This window comes from Saccopteryx bilineata, chromosome 7, assembly GCF_036850765.1.
Source record: "Saccopteryx bilineata isolate mSacBil1 chromosome 7, mSacBil1_pri_phased_curated, whole genome shotgun sequence".
Taxonomy (NCBI): domain Eukaryota; kingdom Metazoa; phylum Chordata; class Mammalia; order Chiroptera; family Emballonuridae; genus Saccopteryx; species Saccopteryx bilineata.
The window spans coordinates 79,339,668-79,364,590 of NC_089496.1; the positions used below are offsets into that span (position 1 = coordinate 79,339,668).

General features: G+C 43.3%; 2 protein-coding genes across 2 annotated transcripts in view; one reads left to right on the forward strand and one right to left on the reverse strand.

The window, feature by feature from the left end:
- Nucleotides 1-7,798: 7,798 nt before the first annotated feature.
- FGFBP3 (fibroblast growth factor binding protein 3) lies at nt 7,799-8,576 on the reverse strand. The gene has a single exon (XM_066240109.1). The coding sequence runs from the start codon at nt 8,574-8,576 to the stop codon at nt 7,809-7,811; it is 768 nt and encodes a 255-aa protein (XP_066096206.1). The 3' UTR covers nt 7,799-7,808.
- Nucleotides 8,577-21,602: 13,026 nt separating this feature from the next.
- Nucleotides 21,603-24,923, forward strand: part of BTAF1 (B-TFIID TATA-box binding protein associated factor 1) — a 113,480-nt gene continuing 110,159 nt past the window's right edge. The window contains exon 1 of the mRNA XM_066238421.1: nt 21,603-21,883. Coding sequence (XP_066094518.1) covers nt 21,870-21,883 — 14 coding nt within the window. The 5' untranslated portion in view covers nt 21,603-21,869. The remainder of the gene's footprint in view (nt 21,884-24,923) is intronic.

The following is a 24,923-nucleotide window of genomic DNA, read 5'->3' on the forward strand; positions in this document are numbered from 1 at the left end:
TATTGACTATATTTCCTATGCTATTACTTTACATCCCCATGACTATTTTGCAACTACCAATTTGTACTTCTTAATCCTTTCACTTTTTTCACCCAACCCCTAAACCCCCTCCCTGAGCAACCATCAGTCTGTTCTCTGCATCTATGAGTCTGTTAAAAATAGCTGAACTCTCCTGACCAGGCGGTGGCGTAGTGGATAGAGCGTTGGACTGGGACGCAGAGGACCCAGGTTCTAAACCCCGTGTTCACCAACTTGAGCGCGGGCTCATCTGATTTGAGCAAATCTTACCAGCTTGAGCCCAAGGTCGCTGGATTGAACAGGGGTCATTAGGTCTGCTATAGCACCCCCCCCCCCCATCAAGGCATATATGAGAAAGCAATCAATGAACAACTAAGGTGCCGCAACGAAGAATTGATGCTTGCTTCTCATCTCTCTCCCTTCCTGTCTGTCCCTCTCTCTGTCTCTGTCACACACACACACACAAATAGCTGAACTTTTCTGTTACCTCCTTCTGGGTGAGTCTTGTGTTTCCTATAGGAAAAATGATGATACAATGTACACCTTAGGATCAATAAATGCACTGTTTTCAACTAATATAAACTGCTCTGGAATCTTGTATTAAAGTATAGATTAATCTCAGACTACAAGTGATTAAATAAAAAAATACAGTCAATTCTTGTTATTTGTAGTAGTTATGTTCTATAATTTGGTGTGAATAGTTATGTTCTATAAAGTCAGTGTGAGCACAGAATTAGAAAACACTGAACCATTGGTCATGGGGTAATACTGGATGAGGTTTCTGCAAACCTCTGGCCACAACATACCCATCAACTGATCTTGAGACACCTTATTTAATCTATACTGCTGATTCATTAACAGTGAACTCACGGCCAATAGCATTCTAACTCACGCCTGAACAAAGAAAGCTTAGCTAACATATGTATTTTCTCTCTAGGATACATCACAGATCTTCTGCGCTTGGGAACACTTGACAGTACTTCTGCAGTATATTTGGGAGCCATATAGTGAAATCACCAACAAAGAACAAAAATTCAACAGAACATGACATTATATACACTACAAAAAGGCAGTTTGTTTGCAGTCTAAAAGCTGAAACGAGAAGGGAGAGCACTTCCTTGTTAGACCTCAGCTGGGAACGTGCTTGTCGGACCACTCAAATTTTTCACCACTCTGTGCGTGCACATGTCCCAAACGACTGAAAAAAGTGCCATAAGGATTGATTCTGGGGTGACAAATTTTAGTGAGTAGGAGAATTCACAGACACAGAATCCATGAATAACGAAGATTGACTATACATTTTATTTTCCTCTAATGGAAAAGTTTGGCCTGTGTAGAACGATGAGGCAGTTAGTTTTCCATGAGGTTGTTCAGGGGCCCAGATCCCTTCCGTCTCGTTGCTCTGCCACCCTTGGGTACTGTATTCTTCTCCATGGTTAAAATTAACTTACTAGCACATTTAGGTTCCACCTCCCAGACGGGGAAATATATATTGATGTTGAAGCTGCACACTTCACTAGCAAAAATTTAGTCATTTGATCATACCTATCTCCAATGAAGTCTGGAAACTGTTTCTGACTGGGCGGCATGCACCCAAGAAGAAAGGGAGATTGGATTTGGGGGTCATAACTGGCCATTTACTACAAAGAATAATTAAGAAACCAGAGGTATGTTTCTAAGCCTGAAACATACAAATTTACACTTCTACCAATGGTGTCTGAGAGTGCTTGTTTCTTCGACCCTTCAGTAGCATATTAAATATTTTTTCTTCATGCCTAGAGTAAATGGTAGGCAGAACTAACATTCAAGCCAGCCATGTCTGGGGACTAAACCAGTGCTTGCCCACATCACAGAACTGTCTCCTATGGCCAGGACTTTAAAAAGGCAAGTAAGAAGAGTGAGGATCTTGCCTAGGGTGTAAAATATAAGAGTACCAACAGGCCCTGGCTGGTTGTCTCAGTGGTAGAGCGTCGGCCTGGCGTGCAGAAGTCCCGGGTTCGATTCCCGGCCAGGGCACACAGGAGAGGCGCCCATCTGCTTCTCCACCCCTCCCCCTCTCCTTCCGCAGCTGAGGCTCCATTGGAGCAAAGATGGCCCGGGCGCTGGGGATGGCTCCTTGGCCTCTGCCCCAGGCGCTAGAGTGGCTCTGGTCGCAACAGAGCGATGCCCCGGAGGGGCAGAGCATCGCCCCCTGGTGGGCAGAGCGCCGCCCCCTAGTGGGCGTGGCGGGTGAATCCCGGTCGGGCGCATGTGTGAGTCTGTCTGACTGTCTCTCCCCGTTTCCAGCTTCAGAAAAATACAAAAAAAAAAAAAAAAAAAGAGTACCAACAAACTCAGCAATCAAGATAAATATTTTAATGCAATATTTTTATTTATTTTATTGATTGATTTTAGAGAGAGAAGAAGGGGAGAGAAAGAGAAAGAGAAACATCTATTAGTTGTTCCACTTATTTACGCATTCATTGGTTGATTTTTCTGTGTGCTCTGACTGGGGATCAAACTTGCAACCTTGGCATATCGAGATGATGCTCTAACCAACTGAGCTACCAGGCCAGGACGTTAATGCAGGATTTTAAAATCAAAATTAATGCAAAGCAACCCATGATAAATAAAATGTCAAATTTTGAAATGAAGACGGGATTATTATTACTGATTTTCCTTTTGCCCCAGACTCCAATATAGCTTCCCACAGCGCTGTTTCTGATCCTGCCCTGTTTAAAATTGTAAGCTGGCCTGACTTGTGGTGGTGCAGTGGATAAAGTATCAACCTGGAATGCTGCAGTTGCTGGTTCAAAACCACTGAGCTTATCCAGTCAAGGCACATAAAACAAGCGAGCAATGAACAACTAATGTGAAGCAACTATGAGTTAACACTTCCTCTCTCTGTAAAACCAAAAATAAAATCTTTTTTTAAAAAATCTTAAGCTGACCTGACCAAGTGGAGGCACAGTGGATAGAGAGTCAACCTGGGATGCTGAGGACCCAGGTTTGAAATCCCCAGATCACGTGGGCTCACCAGCTTGAGTGGGGGTGCAGCAGCTTGAGCATGGAGTCGCCGGCTTGTACATGAAATGACCCCATGGCCACTGGCTTGAGCAGGGGGTCACTGGCTTGGCTGGAGCCCCCTGGTCAAGGCACATCTGAGAAGCAATCTATGAACAACTAAAGTGCCACAACTATAAGATGATGCTTCTCATCTCTCTCTCTCTTTCTATCTGTTTCACTAAAAAAAAAAAAAAAAGTAAAAATTGTAAGCTGAGTCATGTCATTGATGGTGTATAGAACAAACTGAAACAGAGAGACTTCGAAAGTTGGAAAGATTTTGCCTAGTTGAGATGAAGCAAACTGGGTAGGGAATGCATAGGTGTAATTCCACTTTTCCCATCAGCTCTGTGCTAAATAACTTGGGAAGTACAACCAGAACAAGATGGTCTGACACTTTTAATAAATTCTCTTTCCTAGACTGAGCTACAGATGCTTTGCTACAGCTGATGCCCCTGCTGATCCCGCTCTGTTAACCCAGGTGTGCCAAGCAACTTTCCCTTCTCTCCTAATGAGAGAAAATTCCCATACTTCCCATTTACATCATTCTCATTAGAGATTTTGATCCTGTCTTCTCCTTCCTGCGGGTTTCTCTTTCTAGACTAACCTTCTAAATCTTTTAGATCAGGGGTCCCCAAACTTTTTAAACAGGGGGCCAGTTCACTGTCCCTCAGACCGTTGGAGGGCCGGACTATAAAAAAAACAACTATGAACAAATTCCTATGCATACTGCACATATCTTATTTTAAAGTAAAAAAACAAAACGGGAACAAATACAATATTTAAAATAAAGAACAAGTAAATTTAAATCAACAAACTGACCAGTATTTCAGTGGAAACTATGCTCCTCTCACTGACCACCAATGAAAGAGGCGCCCCTTCCGGCGGGGGCTGGATAAATGGCCTCAGGGGGCCGCATGCAGCCCGCGGGCCGTAGTTTGGGGACCCTTGTTTTAGATGCTCCAGATACAGGAACCTTCTCTATTTCCCTGGTCATTCTGGTTGTCTTTCTCTAGGTCTTCTCTAACTCCATGAGCTTTCTGGGGTTATAACATGTAGTAATACAGATAACACTTGTTGATTTTCACATGTTACCATCTCTATGAAAAAACTATGTAAACATTTCTAGAATGTTAGTAATGAGCCTTTAGGGACCTCAGATTTAACCAAGCCCAACTTCCCTCAATGTATATCAGGGGTCGGGAAACTTTTTGGCTAAGAGAGCCATGAACGCCACATATTTTAAAATGTAATTCTGTGAGAGCCATACAACGACCTGTGTATGTTAAGCATTATCCAATAAAAATTTGGTGTTGTCCCGGAGGACAGCTGTGATTAGCTCCAGCCACTCGCAACCATGAACATGAGCGGTAGGAAATGAATGGATTGTAATACATTAGAATGTTTTATATTTTTAACGTTATTATTATTATTATTTTTTGTGGCAGAGATAGTCAGAGAGAGGGACAGACAGACAGGAAGGGAGAGAGATGGGAGACATCAATTCTTCATTGCGGTTCCTTAGTTGTTCATTGATTGATTTCTCATATGTGCCTTGACCAGGGACTACAGCAGACCAAGTAACCCCTTGCTCAACGACCTTGGGCTCAAGCTGGTGAACCTTGCTCAAACCAGATGAACCTGTGCTCAAGCCAGAGATTCTGAGGTCTCGAACCTGGGTCCTCCACGTCCCAGTCCGTCGCTCTATCCACTGCACCACCGCCTGGTCAGGCATATTATTATTTTTGTTTGTTTGTTTGTTTTTGTTTTTTTTTAATTTTCTGAAGCTGGAAACGGGGAGGCAGTCAGACAGACTCCCGCATGCACCCCACCGGGATCCACCCAGCACGCCCACCAGGGGGCGACGCTCTGCCCACCAGGGGCATTGCTTTGTTGCAACCAGAGCCACTCTAGTGCCTGAGGCAGAGGCCACAGAGCCATCCTCAGCGCCCGGGCCATCTTTGCTCCAATGGAGCCTTGGCTGCGGGAGGGGAAGAGAGAGACAGAGAGGAAGGAGAGGGGGAGGGGTGGAGAAGCAAATGGGCACTTCTCCTGTGTGCCCTGGCCGGGAATCGAACCCGGGACTCCTGCACGCCAGGCCGACGCTCTACCACTGAGCCAACCGGCCGGGGCCTATTATTATTTTTTTAATTAAAGATTTGTCTGCGAGCCAAATGCAGCCATCAAAAGAGCCACATCTGGCTCGCGAGCCATAGGTTCCCGACCCCTGATGTATATGTTGGAGACACTGGGACTTAACCAAGATTATTCTGGATGCTGATGGTAGGGTCTATCCATTTTCCTTCCACTGCAAGTAATTGGCCTCTCTTAGTCTGTATTCTGTTCCTGAGACAGAGTCCTGTTCTCTTCTTAAAGAATAAAGGAGCAATGAAGTAGCAACCTACACAACTACTTTGCCTATAGAGTTTGGCCTTTCCCTCTTCTACAGAAATAAGTTCATCAAATGGCCAAAGAGCACACAGGAAGGAATTGGCAGTTGTCTTATATGGAGAGGTAAAACAATAATTCTAGACAGTGCTGTTTTGTTTATAATACCCTTTTCTGATGACACCAAAACTTTGCCATTCTTTTTTGTAGAAAGTATACATTGGTCCCTATCTTCAGGGAGTAGTCTCCAGCTGCTCTGAGCTTCCTTTCTTTGGCCAAGATGAATTTTATCTAATGGTCAGTGTTACTCAAATGTACCCTCATAAACTTGGCCTGAAACTGTGTGCAATCTGAATGTATTTGCCCATTGGATGAATACAAGAATGTACAGAATCAGTAAAAGATAGTTTATTAGCCCTGGCCGGTTGGCTCAGTGGTAGAGTGTCAGCCTGGCGTGCAGAAGTCCCGGGTTCGATTCCCGGCCAGGGCACACAGGAGAAGCACCCATCTGCTTCTTCACCCCTCCCCTTCTCCTTCCTCCCTGTCTCTCTTTTCCCCTCCCGCAGCCAAGGCTCCATTGGAGCAAAGATGGCCCGGGCGCTGGGGATGGCTCCGTGGCCTCTGCCTCAGGAACTAGAATGGCTCTGGTCACAACAGAGCGACGCCCCGGATGGGCAGAGCATCGCCACCTGGTGGGCATGCCGGGTGGATCCTGGTCGGTCAGGCGCATGCGGGAGTCTGTCTGACTGCCTCCCCATTTCCAGCTTCAGAAAAATACAAAAAAAAAAAATTTATTTACATTTCCTAGAGGCTTGTCAAAGAGGAAAAGTTCAAGAGATGTTCAGTATCTGTAAGATTGTTGCATTCACCATGATTTTAAAGGGGAGGAAGTGAGGACAAATGGTCAGCAAAAAGGTAAAAACCTTATATTGGCCAGTGACTTAAATGTCTCATGAGCTCAGACCTGTAATATGAAAGAACTAAGTCAATTGGTAACATGTTTAGGAGCAGTGGAGAACTCCAGAAAACATGTCGCATCTAAAGGGGCAGTCAACATTCATGCTCAGCCAATCGTTGCAATGTGAGAAGGCAGGTCCCATGTTACTAGATCTGATTTTTTTTTTCAAGACAACTGAGAAATCTGGATTTTTCTATGAAATTATCTAATTTTTAAATACTGGCCACAAATCTAACTTGAGAGTGGAGGGAAGAAGAGAGGAAAAATGAAAGTGAACCAACTACATGCAGGCCAAATAGAATAATGGTAGGGTCCAGGGTTTGCCAGTTTGTGACTCTCGACGTATGCTGACTTCTTCTTTCTTGCCTTTCCCAAAATTTCAAAATGCATTTAGCAACTTAGTTCAAGGTATACTCAGAACTAGATCAGATGCTGTCAGAATTTCCATTGCCCTGCCAGTTCTTTAAATCTATCCATACAGTTTTTATTGAGCACCTAACATGTGCAAAGTCCCTTATTACATCTTATTTAAAATGAAATATGTTAACAATTACATAAAACAAATACAACTTTCAAAATGGTCCAAATGACTCTGAAATATATACTTACATTTTAACTGTTTAAAAAAATGATTTCAACTATGAAAATTTACTTTTAAAAACCTATTGGAGCACTCAACTTCTACAGTTCACATCTGAATTTAGAAGATTAATGAGAAAGTTTCAGAACATGAGGCATTACTTTGTTTAAAAGTAGCACTTATAATTCAAGGGCAAACATTCTGAAAATCTTTTCATTAGAGTCAACTTTGACTAATGAATGGCTTCTATCTGTGTAGAGGTCATCTATGACCAAGCAGCACCCAAGTTAATAGTAATTCAGAAGAAAACAAAAAAGTTAGTAATCTTTTTGGCTGATTAGGTGAAAAGACACTATACAGTTCAAATTGGCTCAGGCTATCAATTGTTCGTGATTATATTTTAATATAAATGTGCTGAATAGTACACATTGTATCAGCTTCCCTCATGAGATTCACATCAATTTTGTCATCACCCCCCCACACACCTTTTTTTTTTTCCAGCCTCTCTCTGCACCCATCTCTCTCCTCAGTCTACAGTTTTTACACATTTAAGGTATGTCTACTTCTGTTTCCACTATTTCTTTTGGTCTTAATGCTAGTGTCGAGACTCCTCAAAAATTTTAACCTCTCCGCTGTCTCAGAGATTCTCCATACCCCTTTCCACTCTCACCCCAAGCCCCACCCCATCCCCACCTCCATTCTAGAACCTGGACTCCTCCCCACTCTCTATCCTGCATCTCTCGGCCTAAGGCGCCCTTCACTTCCCTACCTATCTGAGCACCGCTTCCTCCGCCCCCTACGGGCCTCCCCAGGCCTGCAACCTCAGCCATTCCAGAAACTAACGAAGAAGTTGCAGAAAGAGTGCCATTTCTCAGCACAGTAGGTTTCCGTGAGCTTCACGTTCTCGTCCAGCCCGTCGGGATCCGACCTTGTCCCCAGGGGTCGCTCCTTGTCTGGGTTCGAGGCCGCCTTCCTCTTGTCCCCTTTAGTCTTTTTCTCAGAGGGCTTTCCTTTGGGGCGCGCGCTCGGGGACGACGGGACCCTTGCGGCCGGGTCGATCAGAGGCTCCCGGGGCCGCCCACGGCCCCTGGATCGGGGTTGGAGACCCCTGGGGAAGCTGGTCGCAGTGGGGCCGGCTAGGGGGGAGGCGCGGGGCACCAGGCGCAGCTCCGCGCCGCGGGCCTTCTTGCTGGCGCACAGACGGGCTTTGAGCGGCGCGGGGTCCTGGCAGGGCCGCCTCTTCTTGCGCAGGCTGCCCAGCACCTGCTTCCAATAGTGCGAGCGGCGGGCGGCGTAGGCGGCGCAGCGCTCCGGCTCCCCGCGGTAGGCGCACTGCTGGCGCTCGCCGCCCGGGCCCTGGCAGCGCAGTGACAGCTCGCTGCCCACTGCTGGCCCTGGGGCGGGCAGCAGTAGCTGCCAGCTGCACGCGTGGCGCTCGGGACTGAGGAAGCGGCCGGAAGAGCCGCCCGCGGTACCGCGAGCCGGCGCTGCGGCGCTGCCTGTCGCCCCCTCGTCCCTCCCGGCGGCCGCGATGAAGCAGCCACCCAGAAGCAGCAGCGAGAGCGACACTCTCAGCCTCAAGGGACTCATGGCTTAGGTCTGCTCTTCCGGGATCCCTGGGTGCTTCAGTGGTAGCAGGGCCTGGACAGCAGCATCCCTCCGACCTGGGGACAGAGGCAGAGACTGCTACAAACTGAAGCCCGCGCAGTCCTCGGCGCCAGCACGTGTACCTGCGCATCCCTCTTCCCAGACTCTCGGGACTCTGGTTTCCAGTGGGCGGCGGTAGCAGCAGCAGCAGCAGCCGCCGCCGCCGCCGCCGCTGCCGCCCTACTGAAAAGTTCTCCTGGGAGAAAATCGCTTACTGTTTTTTAAATCGATTTTTAAACCCAGTGCAAGCAGGAAAGCGAAGTAATGCCTGATAATTACCACCTCACCGCCTCCCTTCTCCACCCTCCAATAAACTATCCGCCAAATCATTTCAGATTATTCCTCAGAAGCTTACCGACTTCTAGCAGAGGTGGCGAGTGGCGGAGCCTTATTAGGATAAAGAGAAGGACTGCAGTTTTACAAGCTCCCAGTGAATGAACTTGTTATAAATGGGATAGAAGAGGCCTACCCGCTATATGCCCCTCCCAGACTTCTTTCACACTAAGAGATTTCCCACTGCCACAACACACACACACACACACACACACACACACACACGGATGTGTGATAGAAGTGGCACTTGTAACATGGAATTAAAATTTTGTATTTAGTTTCCAATGTTTAAAATAATCTTGCGAATTTTAGTAATTCTTTTAGATAATTATCTGAGCAGAAAAGTGAAATAGAAAGATCTAAGTTTTAACACTTAAACAAAATAAAATTAAAACATTCTAAACCTAGCATTATTTAACCTCTTGTTTTTTATATCATACTGAGTTCTGTGTTTTCACTCATCATTTTCAAGTCTTTCTTATCCCAATAATTTAATCCTAATAACTGTTACTACTAATAAAATATGTTCTAGTTTATTAATATGCCATAGTGTCCAGCAGTTCAGCAGGGATGGAAATTTAGGCTTTTGATTATTTATAAGTAAAATAAATCAATTATAAACTTCTTACCAAAATAGAAGTTTAAAAAAATTATTTATTTGGATTAAAGTTGCAAGGTAATATTACCAATTCAGATTCATCTATCTTTAAGAATTGACATGTTCATGAATCTTGAAATTTTTATATTTAGCAAAGCTAAAATATACATCGATATTCCACCATCTTTAAAAAAATATTCTCAGTAGTAAATGTGATTTTTTACAAATTTAAGACTTTATACTTTTTACTATAATTGTTTTACACATGTGAGTATTTTATTAAAATAGTCCCCCAAGATGTCAAGAAATCCTAATGTCTTTTTGCAGGCAGTGTTTTTTATTACTGAACTCCCATTGCTGGTGTAATTGAACAATTATACTTTAATTACTATAAAAACAAAATACTTTAAATTACAAGAATGTCTTAAGTATGTATTAGCATATATTACATATACAGTAGTGTATATTGACTTAAGAAAGAGAGTTTTTGTTTATTTGTTTTACCACTTTGGTGAAATCAGAGAGATGAAATGACCTTCCCAAGGGCACACACCATTGAGTGATAAAGCCGCATCCACCTGACTTTCAGTGGTTAATGATTTTTACATTTTAGCTTTGTATTTCTACAATCAGTTTCAAAGTTAGTTGTATCTTAATTTCACCAATTTGATTTATAATGAAAAGCAATTGAACCAATAAAGTTAAAAAATATTCATGTTTCACAGACAAGAGTAGCTTCTTTTTAAAAATTATTTTTAGTTGATTTTAGGGAGGGGGAAAGAGAGAGAGAGAGAGAGAGAGAGAGAGATTTGACTTGTTGTTCCACTCATCTATGCATTCATTTGTTGATTCTTGTATGTGCCCTGACTGCTATTCTGCAACCTTGGCACCCACATGGCGACGATGCTCTAACCAACTGAGCTTTTGGGCCAGGGCCAAGAGTAGATTCTTAATACACTTCAAAGATGAACACCTCTTTCCCAGAAAACTATTTTTGTATGAGCAAAGCACTGAGGAGTAGTTATAGGCTTTTGTTAGTTGCTCTGATGTTACTTATTGTTATCAGCTACTGAATCAAATTGGAATAGTTTCTCAGCTAAAGAGTGACATCTTGTGACAGTCTGTACTAATTACAGTAAAAAAGTTTTATCTAAAGAGTCAAAATTATACATTACAGAAACATGCTTTCTGTCAGAAACATTGTTCCCAGAGGAATAAATAAGAACACACAGATGTTATGTCATGTTAGAAGGGGGCCACTCTTCTGAAGTTACTTTTTAAAAATTCTGGTAAAATATACATAACACAAAATTTCCCACTTTATCCATTTTTAGGGATACAGTTCAGTGGCACTAAGTACATTCACACTGTTGTGCAACCATCATCCATCTCCAGGGCATTTTTCCTCTTCAAAAACTGAAATAGCCTGACCAGGTGGTGGTGCAGTGGATAGAGCGTCGGACAGGGATGTGGAAGACCCGGGTTCGAGACCCCGAGGTCGCCAGCTTGAGCGCAAGCTCCTTGGGTTTGAGCAAGGCTCACCAGCTTGGACCCAAGGTCGCTGGCTCAAGCAAGGGGTTACTCGCTCTGCTGAAGGCCCACTGTCAGGGCACATATAAGAAAGCAATCAATGAGCAACTATGATGTCGCAATATGCAATGAAAAACTAATGATTAATGCTTCTCATCTTTCCGTTGCTGTCTATCCCTCTCTCTGACTTTCTCTCTGTCTCTGTAAATTAATTAATTAATTAATTAATTAAAAAATACATTCGGGGGGAAAAAAACCTGAAATTATACACATTAAAAAATAATGCAGTCCTTCCTTTCTCCACGTCCCGGCAACCATCATTCATGAATTTGACTTCTCTAGGTATCTCACATAAATGGAATCATAGAGTATTTGTCCTTTTGTGACTGGTTTATTTCATTTAACATAATGCCTTCAAGGTTCATCCATGTTGTAGCATATGTCAGAATTTCCTTCCTTTTTAATATTGAATAATATTCCATTATATTTATATACACATTTTGTTTATCCATTAATTTGTCCGTGGGCTCTTGGGTTGCTTCTTCATTTTGGCAATTGTGAATAATGCTGTTATGAACATGGGTATATCTGCTTGAGTTCTTTCTTCTTTTGTGACAGAGACAGAAAGAAACAAAGAGAGGGACAGACAGACAGGAAGGGAGAGAGATAAGAAGCATCAGTTCTTCACTGAGGTACCTTAGTTGTTCACTGACCGCCTTCTCATATGTGCCTTGACTAGGGGGCAACAGCAGATCGAGTGACCCCTTGCTCGAGCCAGCGACCTTGGGCTTAAGCCAGCGACTTTGGGCTCAAGCCAATGTCCTTGGGCTTCAAGCCAGCCACCTTTAGGCTCAAGCCAGCGACCATGGGGTCTTGTCTATGATCCCACGTACAAGCCGGCAACCTCAGGGTTTCGAACTTGGGTGTTTGTTCCCAAGTCAACACTTTATCCACTGCGCCACCACCTGGTCAGGCACTGCTTGAGTTCTTGATTTCAATTATTTTGGGTATATATCCAGAAGTGGAATTACTAGATCATATGGTGATTTTTCTTCTGACTTTTTGAGGAACCTCCATACTAGCTTTCCCAGAGTGGTTGCACTGTTTTACATTCTCACCAAAAGTGCACAAGCGTTCCAACTTCTCCAAATCCTTGACTAATTGCTTATTTTTGTTTTGTTTTTGTTTTTACAGAGACAGAGAGAGAGAAAGAGGGATAGACAGACAGGAACGGAGAGATGAGAAGCATCAATCATTAGTCTTTCATTATGTGTTGTAACACCTTAGTTGTTCATTGATTGCTCTCTCATATGTGCCTTGACCGCGGGCCTTCAGCAGACTGAGTAACCCCTTGCTCGAGCCAGCGACCTTGGGTCCAAGCTGGTGAGCTTTTTGCTCAAATCAGATGAGCCCGTGCTCAAGCTGGCAACCTCAGGGTCTTGAACCTGGGTCCTCTGCATCTCAGTCCGACTCTCTATCCACTGCACCACCGCCTGGTCAGGCTTATTTTTGTTTTTATAATAGCTATCCTAATGCATGTGAAGTGGTATCATTGTGGTTTTGGTTTGCATTTCTCTACTGATTAGTGTTGCTGAGCATCTCTACGCGTGCTTATTGGCCATTCATATATTTTCTTTGTAGAAATGTTTATTCAAGTCCTTTGCCTGTTTCTTTTTTAGATTTTTTTCCCCATTGATTTGAGAGTAAGGGAGACAGAGAAAGGGAGAGAGAAAGAGAGAGAGAAAGGCATCCACTCATTTCACTTAGTTGTTACATTTAGTTGTGCACTCATTGGTTGCTTCTCTTATATGCCTTGACAGGGGATCATGTGCCCCAGGTCGACGCTCGACCTGGCCAGGGACTTTTACCCATTTTTAAGTCAGGTTGTTTTGTTGTTGCTGAATTGTTGGAGTTCTTTATATATTCTGGATATTAACAGCTTACCAGATGTATGATTTATAAATATTTTCTTCTATCCAGAGGTTCTTTTTACTCTCTTCATGTGTCCATTGATGGATGAAAGTTTTAAATTTTTATGTAGTTCAAAGGATAATGTTTGTTTGTTTTTTAAGTGAGAGGAAACAGACTCTCGCATGCGCCCTGACTGGGATTCACCCAGTGTCCCCAGTCTGGGGCCAATGCTCTACCCAACTTGGGCCATGCTTGCAACCTAGCTATTGTTAGCACCTGAGGCAGAGGCTCCATGGAGCCATCCTTAGTACCTGGGGCCAACTCGCTTGAACCAATGGAGCTATGGCTGTGGGAGGGAAAGAGAGAGAGAAGGGGGGAAGGGTGGAGAAGCAGATGGTCACTTCTCCTGTGTGCCCTGAATGGGAATTGAACCTGGGACATCCACACACTTGATGCTCTACCACTGAGCCAACCAGCTAGGGCTGGAAGATGCTTTTAAAAATATCATAATGTTTGATGTGTAAAAAAATATTTTTCTTAATATTGATTAAAAAAATAATCTTGTTTGCATCAGTGATCCAACAGGCCTGTTTGGATTCATACAATACACTACTTAATAGTTTAGAACAGGGTTGAAATTTCTTGATAATTTCAGCAATTAACTGCTTACTCCTGCCCTGTAAATCCTACAAAGAAAAATATCTTACCAAAAGGAACAACTCTATGTAGCACCTCCTTTCCTTCTTTCCCTAGAGAAGGTTAGCTGCAGCTCCTGACCCAACAAATTTCTATGGTGAATTGAGTGGTGACAGGGGACCTTTTGCCTCTTGGTTTCTTAGGACTACATAGTTCTTTCTGCATGTAAAATAAGCTTTGAACAGTTTAATACTGAAGTTTCTTTGTTTCATGTGTATTAGCTTAATCTCACAAATTATATTGTAAACTTTATATACAAGGACAATTTTTTTAACTTCTTTTGTACTGAATACAGTGCTCAAGGCAAAAAGCTAATTGCTTGAACTCTCCTACATTGCTGGTGGTAGTATAAAATGATACAACCACTTTAGAAAACTAGCGTTTTCTTGTCAAGTTAAATACACACGTACTCTATGATTCTACTCCTATGTGTTTACCCAAAGTAAATGAAAACATATGGCCACGAAAAGACAGATACAAGAATGTTCATAGCACTTGATTCATCATTATAGCCCTAAAGTGGAAAAACTCAATTATCCGTCAACAAACAAGTAAATAAACAAATTGTTGTACCGTTTATTACTCATCAATGCAAACGAATGAACTACTGCAACATACCCAAAGTTGATTAACCTCAAAACCATAATGTTGAGCAAATGAAGCCAGACACAAAAGAACCCATATTGTATGATTGCACCTACATGAAGTTCTAGAACAAAGAAAATTAATCCGTGGTAGGAAAAAGAAATCAGTACAGGGATGGCTGCCTCTAGGGGATAAGTGGGGGTTTGTATTGACCAGGAACTGATTAGGGAACTTCTTGTCATTATGGCAATATACTACATCTTGGTAAAGGTTTAGGTTACGCTTAAGATTTGTGTATTTTACAGTATCTAACTTTTACCTATAAAGGAAGCCAATCTTGTGAATAATTATTCGACCCAAATTAATGATATTTATGCTTAAGTGTTTAGGGATGAAGTATACTGATGTTTGCAACTTATTTTTAAATGTAGTTTAAAAGAGTAATATATCGGCCCTGGCCGGTTGACTCAGTGGTAGAGCGTCGGCCTGGCGTGCAAGGGGTCCCGGGTTCGATTTCTGGCCAGGGCACACAGGAGAAGCGCCCATTTGCTTCTCCACCCCTCCCCCTCTCCTTCCTCTCTGTCTCTCTCTTCCCCTCCTGCAGCCGAGGCTCCATTGGAGCAAAGATGGCCCGGGCGCTGGGGATGGCTCCTTGGCCTCTGCCCCAGGTGCTAGAGTGGCTCTGGTCGCAACAGAGCGACGCCCCGGAGGGGCAGAGCATCGCCCCCTGGTGGGCAGAGCGTGGCCCCTGGTGGGCGTGCCGGGTGGATCCCGGTCAGGCGCATGCGGGAGTCTGTCTGTCTCTCCCCGTTTCCAGCTTCAGAAAAATACAAAAAATAAATAAATAAATAAATAAATAATAAAAAATTCAATTCCAAAATCCTCAACTTGAATGTGCATGTTTACTCCACATGTTTATCTCAATCATAGGCTGGGTATCGACCTATGCTCAGGGTGTTAGGCTGGTTCTCCTTTTTCCCTCCCTTCACAATTGCCCCTTTCTCATTTGACTTCAGAAAGACACAGTTTGCATCCAAATCAAATGTCATTTGGGATTTTATTTATTGATTTTACAGAGAGAGAAATGAGGTGGGAAGCAAAGAAGTATCAACTCATAGTTGCTTCACTTTAGTTGTTCATTGCTTATTTGTTATTCATCGCTTGCTTGTCATATGTGCCTTGACCAGACAAGCCCAGAGTTTCAAACCAGTGATCTCAGCATTCCAGGTCAACACTCTATCCACTGCACCATCACAGGTCAGGCTACTGTTTTTAATTTTTAAATTCCTGTTAATTCATCTAAAATTTATTTTGTGTTCAGCATGAGACAATGTATCTGTAGATTTAATAACTTTGATGTAAACATCTAACTTAACAGGATAATTTATATTTATTTATATTTTTATGTTCATATCAAAGTTCTTTTAAGCATATGAGAAAAAGATAGTTAGTAGATGTATCGTTCCACTATCTTCCAGAATTCCCTGTAGGTATAGTGGCCACGTGACATTGTTCTGGCCAATAAGATATAAAGTCTGCTGAGAATTAGTGGGAAGATTTTTAACTTCTTTAGACAATCTCTGCCTCTTGTTCCTTTTTTCTGGATGTATGATGCCTGGAGGTGAAGCAACCTTCTTTCTAACCACCCCCTCCTCCAAAGCTAATCTCAGTGGAAGTTGAATCCATTCACTTCCCCTGGTTGGTCTAAAGATAATTCCATCCTCATTGCCAAGGGTTGGTTTAATTGTCATTCTGTGACCCAATTCTGCACTTTGTGAAGCTGTCAGCTTCTCGGAAAGTTTTCCCTACTCTTAAAATAGACTCGTGGAAAGCCAGTCTTCCTCCACCTTCTCTTGGATGTTTTCCTTTTGCAATATACAAGTTTTACAGTTCAGTAGGTACAAGTATCTTTTGTGCATTAATAATTCCTTTCCTACCCATGGTGAAAATATTCTTCAATATAGTCTCCTAATAGTTCTAGAGTTCTGGATTTTTTTGTTCTTTTTTTTTTCACTTTTTTTTTTTATTGTTTTTTTCTAAGGTTTTCAATTTATTCATTTTAGAGAGGAGAGAGAAAGGGGGAGAGAGAGACAGAGACAGAGAGAGAAGGTGGGGAGGAGTAGGAAGCATCAACTCCCATATGTGCCTTGACCAGGTAAGCCCAGGGTTTTGAACCGGCAACCTCAGCATCTCCAGGTTGATGCTTTATCCACTGCGCCACCACAGGTCAGGCTTTTTTTTCACTTTTAAACCTTAATATTGGAATATGGTATGAAGTATGGATTTGATTTTTCCCTCCACATGGAGAGCCAAGTGTTGAACTTTGGTCAATAGTTCTTTCTTTTGCCATTAATTTTTGAAGCAATTATTCGGTGGCGCTATATATATATATATATATATATATATATATATAATGGCTAATTTTTATTTAGCATTTAGTATTTAAGTGTATCACGAATAAAACAATTTTAACCTTACCACTTTACTTTACATGTGCCTTAAAGGTGCAGGTACATGATTATTTACAATTCTGAATTTAAAAAGGTGAAAACCATGCTTTAAAAACCTCACCTGAGCTTTTTGCACAGCTGGCTCCCTTTTGCCATTTCAGCTTCAGCTTAAGTGACTCCTTGGTTTTCCCATAATTACCCAGACTATAGAGTCTCTAATCACTCCCTCTATATCACCTGAACTGGCATGTAGTTATTTACAGCCTTGTGTTTTGCTTTGTTTTTAAGAGAGAGAAACGTCAGTTTGAAGATTGAACTTGCAACGTTGACATATTGGGATGATGCTCTAACACACTGGTCCCCAACCTTTTTTGGGCCACGGACTGGTTTAATGTCAGAAAATATTTTCATGGACTAGCCTTTAGGGTGGGACGGATAAATGTATCACGTGACCGAGACAAATGTCAAGAGTGAGTCTTAGACGGATGTAACAGAGGGAATCTGGTCATTTTTTAAAAATAAAACATCATTCAGACTTAAATATAAATAAAACGGAAATAATGTAAGTTATTTATTCTTTCTCTGCGGACCGGTACCAAATGGCCCATGGACCGGTACCGGTCCGCAGCCCAGGGGTTGGGGACCACTGCTCTAACATATTGAGCCACCTGGCTAGGACTTATAGTCTTTTATTTATTCCACTTAGTATAGCTATTAATATTTTTATGCAGAGCTATAAAGGAATTTGATTATTAGGTGCTCTCCTAAAAGCTGTTGGGATGTGACATAAACAAAACATATACATTGGATAACTTCTCAAAATCTAAAGAATTCTAAATTTAGAAAACCATCTGCCAGAAGCTTCAGTTAAGGGTTGTGGACCAGTACTATTATTATCCCCATTTTACAGCTGAGGAAATTGAAACAAAAAAATTAAGTCACTTGCTCAAGGTCACATAGTTAACAAAAAGAATAACCAATGTAATTACTATTTTTAGCATTTATTGTGACAGTCACTTGGTTAAATGCAGCATATTCATTATCTGAGTTAATCCTCACCACAACCCTATGAGGTACTATTAGACCCATTTCCTAGCTTAAGTATTTTAAGTCTAGAAAGGTTATACAACTCCCCTGGACACACAATTGTAAGTGTGGTGAGGAATGGCTTAAAACAATTCAGTCTGGGCCCTGGCTGGTTGGCTCAGCAACAGAGCATCACCCTGGCACGTGGAAGTCCGGGGTTCAATTCCCAGTCAGGGCACGTCGGAGAAGCAACCATCTGCTTCTCCACCTTTCCCCCTCCCCTTCTCTCTCTTTCTCGCTCTCTCTTTCCCTCCCAAATGGTTTGAATGGTTCGAGCAAGTTGGCCCCAGGCACTGATGATGGCTCCATGGTCTCGCCTCAGGTGCTAAAATATCTTGGTTGCAGAGCAATGGAGTAGTGGTCCCAGATGGGCCCAGCCTCACCTGGTCCTGGGCTTGCCTGGTGGATCCCGGTCGGGGAGCATGTGGGAGTCTGTCTCCCTGCCTCTCACTTAATAAAAACAACAAAAAACCCCACAAAAAACAATTCAAGCTGACATCAGTATATAAAACAATTCAGTCTGACATCAGTATATTAGGTTATTACACTATCCCTTAAAACCTATAATATATATTAGCCTTTTCCTCTCTTCTAAATGTCCTTTAGAACTATCTTATATAATTATCTCTTGGATATTAGAGTAAGATTTTAAAAATGTATATCACACCATTTTACTCACATGCTTAAAACCCTCCGATGACTTTTTACTGCATTTAGAGTAGTATCCCAATTTCTCTCCCAGCTCTATCCCAACACAGCAGATTTCTCTTAGGCTTCTATACTTGGTGTATCTTATATCTCTGGGATCGAGAACCTATGGTTCGCGAGCCAGATGTGGCTCTTTTGATGGCTGCATCTGGCTCACAGACAAATCTTTAATAAAAAAAATGTTTAAAATATAAAACATTCTCATTACAATCCATTTATTTCCTACCGCTCATGTTCATGGTTGCGGGTGGCTGGAGCCAATCACAGCTGTCCTCCAGGACAACACCAAATTTTTATTGAATAATGCGTATTGTACATGGGTCGTTGTATGGCTCTCACAGAATTACATTTTAAAATACATGTGGGCCCTGGCCGGTTGGCTCAGTGGTAGAGCGTCGGCCTGGCGTGCAGAAGTCCCGGGTTCAATTCCCGGCCAGGGCACACAGGAGAAGCGCCCATTTGCTTCTCCACCCCCCCCCCCCTCCTTCCTCTCTGTCTCTCTCTTCCCCTCCCGCTGCCAAGGCTCAATTGGAGCAAAGATGGCCCGGGCGCTGGGGATGGCTCCTTGGCCTCTGCCCCAGGCGCTAGAGTGGCTCTGGTCACAACAGAGCAATGCCCCGGAGGGGCAGAGCATCGCCCCCTGGTGGGCAGAGCGTCGCCCCTGGTGGGCGTGCTGGGTGGATCCCGGTCGGGCGCATGCGGGAGTCTGTCTGACTGTCTCCAGCTTCAGAAAAATACAAAACAAACAAACAAACAAAATACATGTGGCGTTCATGGCTCTCTCAGCCAAAAAAGTTCCTGACCCCTGTTCTATTTGAAAGGCTCCCCAACTCTTCACCTGGAGCTCTCTTTTGCCATTTGGACCTCAACTTAAGTGACTTCTTGGTTTTTCCTTAATTACCCAGTCTATAATCTCTAATCATTCCATCTCCTCATTCTATTTTACATAACATGTAAACATGTATTTCCTTGTTTGTTTCCTCTTTTTACTTCCTTTAGAATGTCAGCACAACAAGAGTGGGCACTTTGTCTGTTCTGGTTTCATTTGAAGCCCCAATCTCCAGTACAGAATTTAGCAAGGTAGTTGGTATTTAATTTTGGCTGAATAAATGAATGTAGTACCCAATCAGTAAATAGTGCTGGTTAATTTCAGTGGTGGGAGATAAATTTCAGAATGCAGGTGGGAGGAGACTGTGAAATGTGAAGATATTTGAATATCAGCTTAATCAGTTTGTCTGATAGTATAAACAGTCCTTAGGCCCTGGCCGGTTGGCTCAGGACAAGGCTCAATTGGAGCAAAGTTGGCCCGAGCGCTAAGGATGGCTCTATGGCCTCTGCCTCAGGCGCTAGAATGGCTCTGGTTGCAACAGAGCAACGCCCCAGATGGGCAGAGCATCGCCCCCTGGTGGGCATGCCGGGTGGATCCCGGTCGGGCGCATGAGGGAATCTGTCTGGCTGCCTCCCTGTTTCCAACTTCAGAAAAAAAACAAAAAAATAGAACAATGCTTAGCAGAGTGTCTGACCTATAATAAGTGCCAAATAAATATCTGATGAATGAATGAACAGTAAATATTACTAGCTTGGATCTTGAGCAAATTACTTAAACTTTCTGAGCTGTTTCCTCACCTATAAAGTGAAGATTAAAACTTACTTTACAGGGCTAGCCTATGGATTATATGAGATAACTCATGACAAATGTCTATTACATCGTAGGTACTTTAGTTTCTTTCCCCTTATATTTATATACTACTTTATTGTTTACAAAGCTCTTGTAAGCTCTTCTAAATACATGACCTCGTTTTATTTCCATAACCTTCTATAGTGCTTCTCATTAACCTCATTTTATAGATTCAGGGGTTGAGACATAGCTTCTTCAGGTAACGAGAAGCCAATGTACAAGTTTTACAAGCAGAGAAGTGACACGATAAAAGCAGTGTTTTTTGTTGTTGTTGTTGTTTTGTATTTTTCTGGAGCTGGAAACGGGAAGAGACAGTCAGACAGACTCCCCCGCATGCGCCCTACCGGGATCCACCCGGCACGCCCACCAGGGGGCGACGCTCTGCCCACCAGGGGGAGATGCTCTGCCCCTCCGGGGCATCGCTTTGTCACGACCAGAGCCACTCTAGCGCCTGGGGCAAAGGCCAAGGAGCCATCCCCAGCGCCTAGGCCATCTTTGCTCCAATGGAGCCTCGCTGCAGGAGGGGACGAGAGAGACTGAGAGGAAGGAAGACAGAGAGGAAGGAGAAGGGGAGGGGTGGAGAAGCAGATGGGCGCTTCTCCTATGTGCCCTGGCTGGGAATCGAACCGGGGACCTCCGCACGCCAGGCCGATGCTCTACCACTGAGCCAACCGGCCAGGGCCAAAAGCAGTGTTTTTTGAAGATTAATCTGTTAGTGGTCTATAAGATGGCATCGAAGGTGGAGAAATATTACTCTCATAAAAATCAAGTTTATGGTGATAAATGTCTGCACTAGGTGGCAGGATCAAGTTTCAAAGCTCATGAATTTAGCCCGATAAAACTCTGGCAGTTTCCACACCTGGTTGATAACATAAACAATTAGGAAATCAACTTGGCAAAATGGTTGCCAAAAGACCTTCCCTCCAATACCTATGCAGAACTTCTGGCGAATATGGCAAACACGTAAGCCGTGTCTTAAGTGCCATTGTAGATCTTTCTTACTTTTACCTCTCCCACGGGCTTCACCACCTGGACTAGAACATCCTAAAGTCCATCGTAATTGTTACTGAAGAGTCCGGCGGGATGAGGATGGGGCGGTTAGGAATTAGAAACCCAGTTTATAAACTTCCGGAATCTTGGCCTAAGCGCCTTTTTTTCTTTCTCTCCAGAATATAAGAAGGCCCGTATTTTTCCCTCCCACTTCGTTGTAAGACTAACGACCCTCTCCAGATGGGCACAAAGATACTTTCATTTCCTGAGCGCGCGCAAACATGCCAAATTCGCTCGCATTCCTTGCTCTCAGCCGAGGAGTTGAGCCCCTCGCGGCGAGCTGACGTCACTTCCGGCGCGCTGACGCTCAGTTCGGCGTGCCGACGCCAGCGTCAGCAAAGAGCGGGGCTGGGGGCACCGGGTTTGAAGTCGTGCGGGTCTGAGGACTGCTGCCTCCGCCGTGTCAGACCCCTGCTCCTGGGCCGCGGCGAGGACGAGCTTGAGTAGGCGGCGGGGCAGATGCCCGAGGGCCCGCGCCGGGACGCCCCGCGCCGCACCGGCCGCTTCCCTGCTCTGCGACTTGGGCCTGCGCCGCTCAGCTCCCTGGAAACTAGCTCCTCAGCGGCGCGGCGCCTCGCTCGTGGGTAACCTCGAACCGCCGGCGCCGGGCCATGGCGGTCTCCAGGTGGGTCTCGCACCTAATGAGCGGCTGCGAAGGCGGCCCCAGCGAGGTGCCGTCTCCCCTCGGTGAGCCCGCTCGTAGGAAGGAGCGGCTCCCGTTGTCAGTGGGCTCGGGCGCCTTCTTCCACATAGACTTCGGAGTTCGCCCCTCAGTCTGCGCGGTTCGGGCTCGGGTTTCTCCTTGCGAACGGTTCAAAAATGTCTTTTTGGTGTGTGGTCTTGACTTACTGCCACGTTAGGGCTAGCTTTTCTCTGCTCTCACCAGGTTTCTCTCGGCTGATTTCTCTTCCCTGTTTCTGTTCTAGGAGTGCCTTTTATCTTAGCATTCTAAGGCTGATCCCTAACCTCCATTTCACGGGAAAACTTGGTAGTAGCTCTCTAAGTGGGAGCGATTAGAGTACTATTTTCTAAGTGACCTTTTGATGACGTTAAAATTTTGTGTTTATAGCTTTTAGGGGTATGTTCTTTCCTGAGGACCTTTTTTTTTTCTTTTAACATTACAATAGAATTTTTTCTTTTTTGTTTAGCAGTAAGCATTCAGTTGGCAGCATTGTAATCTTTGGGAAATTATTGTATTAGTGCCGTTTTCCTTGACTAAAGCGTGAAAAGATATATCACAAATCTTAAACTGTTTTAAAGTGTTGCTTGTCAACAGGAAAGTCTAGGAACACCAACGTTTTGCAAGCTTATAGGAGGAAAGGCTTCCTTTCCTGCAATATGATAGAATGGTAGAAAAACTTTGTCAGAGGTTTGAGTTTACTGGATCTGTGTACATTAAGTAGGGGCAGACCCTCTGATAGCAGTCAGAAGGAATTAGCAAGTTCCCTAGAGTTCGTGAAGTTAAAAGTTTTCATGAGAATTGGGTACTTTTACCACATAGACTGAAGGACAAATGATAGTACAGAAAACAACATATAGTTTTCATTCTTTTTTTTTTTTACATAGTTAATTGAACACATTCCTTGAATGCACTAGGTGCGCAAGCTTTATCTGTTTTTGCAAGAGAAAGGATCACCCGTCCCTTACACGGACTCCCTGGATAACTGATGAAATAGTGTGTAGGAGAAGTCCATGGGAGTTGGATGAAGGGAGTTGCTAGGTAACCGTAGTATGGGGCACCTAATTTTTATTTCATAGGTAAGTGGAATCCATTCAGTGTGAGGAAGTTTTTTCCCCCCTGCATTGATTTGAGAGGCTGGGAAGGGGGGAGGGAGAGAGAGAAAGAAGCATCAACTCCGTGTTCCATTTAGTTCCATTTAGTTGTGCACCCATTGGTTGTACCCTGTATGTGTTCTGACCAGTGATTGAACCCTCAACCTTGGCATTCGGGACGGTGCTCTATCCACTGAACCACCCAGCCAGGGCAGAAAGTTCTTATTTTGTGAATATAAAACTGCCTTGAGAGAATGCAAGTGGTATTTCCAGTTTTTGCACACACAGAAAGTTGTATCTTCTAATATGTTATCTTCTATATAAATACATAAGTATATACATTATACATACATTAATACATAAACTTAACATGAGATTTGTTTATCAGGTGATTCAGTGTTTAAGGGAATGAGTTGTTCTTGAAATTCCTTTCTTATAGCTATGTGTATTTTTACAGTATTGGATATAGTTTTGTAGAGACAAAACGAAAGTGTTTTAAAAGAGCCTAATCTGTTTGGCCAATGCTAATTTTACAGTTTAGGGCACCTAAATTTCTGAAAGAGTGAGAGTTGAAAGATACTGTCTTTTGTTCTTGATACTGAGTTTCAAAGGATAGTGCTCTTTTTCCCTGTAGATTCTTTATTATTCACCTTATGAAAATTCTATTAAATTACACTTTTAAAAAGCCTGTCATGATTTTTTGAAGAGCTGCTCCTGTGCTTATTTTAGTAATATAAAGGTTCAAAGAAAACACTTTTGAAATTTGTGACTCTGGGATACTGTCAGTTCTTGCCTTTTTAATTTGCCGATTCATTCTGAATAGAAAACTTTAGTTTCAGGCTGGCTGCCTCCATACACCAAGCCTGTTTCTTTACTAACTAAATATCATTTCTTTCCTCTTGGTGTGTGCTTGTGGAATACAGACCTATTTGAACCTGGGTCCTCAGCAACCCAGGCCGAGGCTCTATCCACTGTGCCACAGCCTGGTCAGGCTGAAAATGTGTAATATTTCCAGGACCTTGTAAATATTTGGTACCATCATTCCCTCAATTGCCAGGTTCAGAAATCTGGTGATACTGTCATGTTTGACTTCTCTCTCCCATTTTTGCCCCCATCTAGCCAGTCACCAAACCCAGTGTTCTCAGTTCTATCTTTCTAATCTTTTTCTGGTCTTCTTTCCATATATCAGTTATGACAATCCTGCTGGAAACCACCATCATCTCTAATTCAAGATACCTGCTAAAGTAGCCCCTTAAATTTCTTGCCTCTCATGGCATCTCATTCTAATTTATTCTTCACTTCAGCCAAATTATTTGCTAATATACAAATTTTAATGTTATTTTTCTGCTTAAAACCCAGTCGTTTTTTTTTTTTTTTTTTTTTTTTACAGAGTCAGAGAGAGGGATAGATAGGGACAAACAGACAGGAATGGAGAGAGATGAGAAGCATCAATCATTAGTATTTCGTTGCGACACCTTAGTTGTTCATTAATTGCTTTCTCATATGTGCCTTGACTGTGAGGCTACAGCAAACTGAGGAACCCCTTGCTCAAGCCAGTGACCTTGGGTCCCAAGCTGGTGAGCTTTGCTCAAACCAGATGAGCCCGCGTTCAAGCTGGCAACCTCGGGATCTCGAACCTGGGTCCTCCGCATCCCAGTCTGACACTTTATCCACTGCGCCACCATCTGGTCAGGCAAAACCCAGTAGTTTTCTAATGCCACAGAATAAAGTCCAAATTTCTTAAACATCTTACCAAATTCTTTGTGATCTGGTTCCTGCTTCACCTTTTTATTTCCATCCTATCAGGTTCTCTGCATGTCTCTCTCTCTCTCTAGCTCTCTCCCTCTCTCTCATTCTCCCTCCCTCTCCCTTTCCCCCCTTTTCCAAATTTA

Excerpts from the sequence above, each read along its gene's own strand:
- FGFBP3 (XM_066240109.1), bottom strand. The coding sequence starts at position 8,576 with ATGAGTCCCTTGAGGCTGAGAGTGTCGCTCTCGCTGCTGCTTCTGGGT.